This window comes from Bombina bombina, chromosome 4 (assembly GCF_027579735.1).
Source record: "Bombina bombina isolate aBomBom1 chromosome 4, aBomBom1.pri, whole genome shotgun sequence".
NCBI classification, from domain to species: Eukaryota; Metazoa; Chordata; class Amphibia; order Anura; family Bombinatoridae; genus Bombina; species Bombina bombina.
This window is the reverse complement of record NC_069502.1, coordinates 740,557,248-740,563,247: the sequence shown is the minus strand read 5'-3', so window position 1 is coordinate 740,563,247 and position 6,000 is coordinate 740,557,248. Positions and strand designations below refer to the sequence as shown.

The 6,000-nt window shown below is 34.3% G+C and overlaps 1 protein-coding gene across 1 annotated transcript in view; it reads right to left on the bottom strand.

The window, feature by feature from the left end:
• CNKSR3 (CNKSR family member 3) overlaps positions 1 to 6,000 on the bottom strand; it is a 148,842-nt gene that overhangs the window by 27,607 nt on the left and 115,235 nt on the right. Inside the window, exon 6 of the mRNA XM_053710983.1 lies at positions 3,384 to 3,503. Coding sequence (XP_053566958.1) covers positions 3,384 to 3,503 — 120 coding nt within the window. The remainder of the gene's footprint in view (positions 1 to 3,383; positions 3,504 to 6,000) is intronic.

Sequence of the window (6,000 nt, the reverse complement as noted above, 5' to 3'; positions counted from 1 at the left end):
GCAATGCCGCCCCTGCCCGCGCACAGCCAATCACGCGTGGGCAGGATCTGTCAATCTCCACGGTTGGACGAGACCGGGGAGATTGAAATTCTCCCCCTTAGAGGTGGTTGAAGAGGTTAGGGAAGCAGCCGTCTCATGACCGCTACTTGTTAAATACGGACTTAAAATCCATAAGCAGCAAAGTCGGAGCAATGATAGGGGGGTCCCCTGGACCTGCTGACATGTTTTGGTCGAAACGCGTCAGCAGCTCCAGGGGACCCCCCTATCATCACTCCGATTTTGCTCCTTTTGGAATTGTTTGTGGATACAATAAATATTACATTTTAATATACGCTTTGAAGTGCTCCTCTTGCTCTTTGTACTTTTCTACTCCGTGATTGGTTGGGAGTGAACACCTTCATCATATCACTGATCCAGAAGACCGGCAAATCCCCATAGCACACACGTAATCGGAACAGCGTGACGTCACCCGCCAAGTGAAGAGGAGACAAGGGAGCAAAGACCGACCGGCTTGTGGCTTCAGCGGAAATGCAGCACCTTTCAGAGAGCCGCCCAGGCTCTCTGAAAATGAAAGATCCGCAAGTGAAACCAGAGATCCGTAAGTAAGCCTCCTGGGAAACCGGTGTCTCCAGTATATTGTAAAGAAAAGGGTATTTTGATACGTCTGTTCCCTCATCACAGGGAGTATTTGGAAAACCATTCCTACCTAAGTTTGCATTATACTACAAGAGTAGGTGCTATTCTGCTTGACTGTAAAAAGTAAACATAGTTCACATAAATTGCCCAAAAGTATTAACCCAAACCTCCCTGGGAGAAAGTGAAACACATAACAAATTTAAATGTATTTTACAGCAAAAGGCTACAAAATAAATAATTAATATACATTGCAATAATGTTTCACTTGCAATAATGAAATATTTTATGAGTTTCTGAAGTGTCAAGTTTAATGGTCCTTTAAAGTTCTTAGGTAAAATGCTGTCACAGATCTTTTAAAAAATGCAGTGGAATGATATAGGTCATGAATAGTTGGTAGCATAATAGTGGTAACAAATAAAGCAAAACAGATTAACACACTTACTAAATTTAACCCTGCATAAAATGTGTGTATCTTTCATTTTTTTTATTTTCCTTATATTTACTGTATATTGATATATACTAATTTTACTGAATAGTTTTTTCTTTGATGTGGTTAATAAGAGACATTTTTTTTAATTTTTTTTGTTTGTTTTTATGAAAACAAAGCATTTTAAATATTAAAATTTTAGTGCAAAAAACAATAAAAAAACAGCAACATTGAGGAAGGTGTGACACTGAGTTCTGCTTATCAGACAATTAGATATTAAACAGTGTTCCTTTAATTAAAACAAATATGTTAAATCAAAGTAAACATATAAAATTGTGTAAAAAAATATTCTTGTTTGTTTTCTTGCAAAATGAGCACTTAGACTTTCTCAAAATAGCCCCTGCCCTCTGAGCATGGGCAAAACTAACTACCTGTTTATCTAATATTCACTTAATAGTAAACCAGCTCATGTTACACTAAATGTTTTATGATATTAAGCTAGATAAACCTTCCTGTAGTGACTCCACCCCCTTGTAGGGTTGTGACAGGAAGTGATGGACACTGCAAAAATTAAGTTTTAAAAAAAGAAATAAAAGGTAAAAGCCTTTATAAAATGATGAATAATACTTGTTGTAATGATTTCTATTAAGTATAAGCCCCTGCTTAGTGCTTTTTTCTTTAAACCCCAGAGACACGCAAAATGTACTTCCACTAAGCTTTACAATCAAAATAAAAAGCTTTAACATAACCTTTGTATGCCCAACTAAATCTGTTTTAGTGTGTTTCAATAGCACACTTTCATAAATATGATAGACATTTTAAGAGTTTGTAACGTCTTTAAAATGACAGAAATTAGAATTAATGTATGAATTAAAGGGACATGAACCCCCATGTTTTTCTTTCTTAGTTGAGACAGAGCAACTTTCCAATTTATTTTTATTATCTAATTTGCTTCATTCTCTTGGTATTCTTGGTTGAAAAAGCAGCAATGCACTCCTGGGAACTAGTTAACAACTAGTTAACAAACTGGCTGAGCCAATAACATGAGGTATATACTTGTAGACACCAATCAGCAGCTCCTGAGCCTACCTAAGTATCCTTTTCAATAAAGGCTACCAAGACAAATAAACAAATTAGATAATATAAGTAAATTGGAAAGTTGTTTAAAATCACAAGCTCTATCTGAATCACGAAAGATTACATTTCCCTTTAAATCTCCCTTTCATTTTTTTTATAAGAGAGAGATTTATTTTCCAAAATATTCTTTCAGAAAAGACTCAGCACAGTGACATAAGTGTTTACAAAGCTGGGCTATATCATTTAGGAAAATTAAACTAAAACCATATGGTTAGTGTCCGGATTTCTTAGGAATAGATTACTAAACAATAAAATCTCCTGTCACCCAGGAGACCACAAATTAAAAGGAAACTCGCTTAAAACAGGTTAGAAGCAGAGCTTTACAAACCATTCTTTTTATAGTAGAATACAAAGGTGTGACAAATAACCATGGTCTTTACGTAAAAATAAATAGATAAATAAATTAAAAGACATGATACCGCTACATTCAATTTTTATAGAACACTAAGCAGTGGCCATAAATGGGAAATCTTGGATAAATGCTCTATTTGGCACTTACTAAATTTAATTTATTAATTTTAATTAAAGTGCTCCTGTTTACTACAAATAGCTGAGTGAAACAGCCTCTAATTGGCTAATACCACAGAGTCTAATTTTTAAAAATATGGGGTCCGACTAGAGGCTGAAAAATAAGAATATGCACAAATGATGTCTAATAAAAAGAGACAGTAAAGTTAAAATTAAACTTTTATGATTTGGATAGAGCATGCTATTTTAAACAACTTTCCAAATTAATTCTGTTATCTAATTTGCTTCATTCTCTTGGTATCCTTTGTTGAAAAGCATACCTATGTAGACTCTGCAGCAGCAATAGCACTACTGGGAGCTAGCAGCTAGCTAGAGGCTGCACATATATGCCTCTTGTTACGGGATCACACAGTGTGATCAGCTAGCTCCCCCTAGTGCACTGCTGCTCCTTCAACAAATGATACAAAGAGAATGAAGTAAATTGGAAAGTTGTTTAAAATGGTATGTTCTGTCTGAATCATGAAAGAAAAATGTTGGGTTTCATATCCCTTTAATAAAAATGTTATTGATGCATTTAAATTAAGACATGAAGAATGAGATTTCAAATGACAACCATAAGGTAATTTGTACTGTAATGTATTTTTATAGAAATAAGAAAGTTTTAAGATGTCAGTACTGTTAATAAGAAGCATAATATTATGACAAATCAACTTACCAGTCCTTCACCAGGCTTAATATTTGTTAGGTAAACTTCCTCCAAACAGGCACCTTGACTCGTGAATGCATCTGAAGTAAATTTGATAGTTTTGTCACATATCCCATTAAGCACCTTGGCCTGAAATGAACAATATATATATGCAATGTTAATTCTAGTAGTTATCTTATATCAAAGGGCCAAAAAAATATACTTAAAGGGACAGTCTACTCCAGAATTGTTATTGTTTAAAAAGATAGATATTCCATTTATTACCCATTCCCCAGTTTTGCATAACCAACACTGTTATATTAATACACTTTTTACCTCTGTGATTACCTTGTATCTAAGCCTCTGCAAACTGCCCCCTTATTTCAGTTCTTTTGACAGACTTGCATTTTAGCAAATAAGTGCTGACTCATAAATAACTCCACGGGAGTGAGCACAATGTCACCCATATGGCACACATGAACTAGCACTGTCTAGCTGTGAAGCCGGTCAAAATGCACTGAGATAAGAGGCGGCCTTATAGGGCTTAGAAAATAGCATATGAGCCTATCTAGATTTAGCGTTATATAAAAAATAGCAAGAGAACAAAGCAAATTTGATGATAAAAGTAAATTGGAAAGTTGTTTACAAAGCTAATATTGTAATCCTATTAAAGGGACATTCTAGTGAAAATTAAACTTTCATGATTCAGATGGGCATGCAACTTTAAAGTGATGGTAAATCCTATCATTTGTGAAACGCTAGGATTTACCATTGGAACAAATAAACAGGACTTTTATTAATGAAGTATAAAATACTTCATTCTGAAAGCTCATTTATTTGTTTGCAGCGTTCGCCACACTGAGCTGCTAAGGCAGCCCACGGCAGAACGCTATTTGGCTGAGAGGTTTCTATCTCTTAGTCAATAGCCGTGCAGGAAATCCAACACCAGCCGGCGCCAAGCCAGATTTCCCGCATGGCTATTGGCTAAGAGGTGGAAACGTCACCTCTCAGCCAAATAGTGTTCTGCCGTGGCTGCCTTAGAAGCTCTTTGCGGCGAATGCTGCAAACAAAGGAGCTTTCAGAATGAAGTATTTATACTTCATGAATTAAAGTCCCCTTTATTTGTTCCAATGGTAAATCCTAGCGTTTCACAAATGCTAGGATTTACTATCACTTTATAGTAAATAGAGATTTAATAAATGTTATCAGTTGTATGGATAAAATTGTTCTGTGGTATTTTCTCAGTGAAATACATTTTTCAGGGCATTATTTAAGCGAATAAATACTGTAGTTGTTGAAACTCATTAATCGCCTTTCATGTAACACATTTATGGACATGAAAGTCAAAATTGTTTCAAATTAGATAGTATAAGTAAATTTTAAAGTTGTTAAAAATTGTATTCTCTATCTCAATCATGAAAGAAAAAATAGAGAAATGGGTTTCATCTCCCTTTAAGTTTATTTTTACTTAAAGAAAGAGACTTTTTTCCTTTAAAAAAAAAAAAAACAATATCAGGCAATATTTATCATAGATCTAAAATTTTCTAACTTCCGTTTCCTTCAGGAAGCTAAATTGCAGCATCTAAGATATTCTAATTTTAGAACATTTGTGATTATTTATAATTTGCCTGGAAGTTCCTTCGTTTACATTTACCTATCTAAGGAATGTAACAAAATGCATTTGATGAAAAAATGTTTTATCATTATAGTTCAAATTATTTTTCAGTGCTCAGTTTCCGGACATCGCAAACAATATAACACAGTTGAAAGGGAAATCCTTTTTCTTTGGCCAAACTATTTAATTCTTCAGCCAAGAACATTGTTATTAATTGGACCTTTTCAGCTGCATATTATGTCCATCAAAGAAACACTTTCATATGAACCCAAAGTGGAATGCAGGAAGTCAAGATTATGTGCTGACAATAGATGTGAAATTAACTGACATGTTTCAACAGTCCTAAGTGACATATAGCTACACTTCAAAATGGCAGACTATAACGGTAAATGCTGTGGACTTTAGAAGTGCATATATTCACTGAACTATAAAAATTTACCGGGAACAAATATATCAAAATCTATGTCAATGTTTAATGGGGCGCAACAGAGTTGGGCATGTTTCTGAATTAATTATGTAAACAATGTTTTCTTCAAAGACAGCCTGACAGATTCAAAGTAAGGATAGGCTGATGGTGCATATGAAAGATACTCTGATATAAATTACGTTTGAGAGATACAAAGGAGTTTTAACTTTTCTTCTAGAGTAGAATTTAAATTGGTAATATAGCAAACAACTACCACATTCTTTTATAAAAATGCACATTTATTTCAACACAATGACCCTGAGAAATGCATAAAAACAAAGTATAAGGGACAGTCTTTTCCAGAATTTGTATTGTTAAAAAAAAAAAAAAAAAAAAAAAAGATCCCTTTATTATCCATTCCACAGTTTTGCATAACCAATACGGTTATTTTAATACACTTTTTACTTCTGCGATTATCTTGCATCTAAGCCTCTGCAGACTTCCCCCTTATTTCAGTTTTTTTTTAAAGACTTGTGCCCTCTCATAAGTAACTCCACAGGCATGAGCACAATGTTATCTTTATGGCACACATAAACTAACCCCCTCTAGCTGTGAAAAACTGTCAA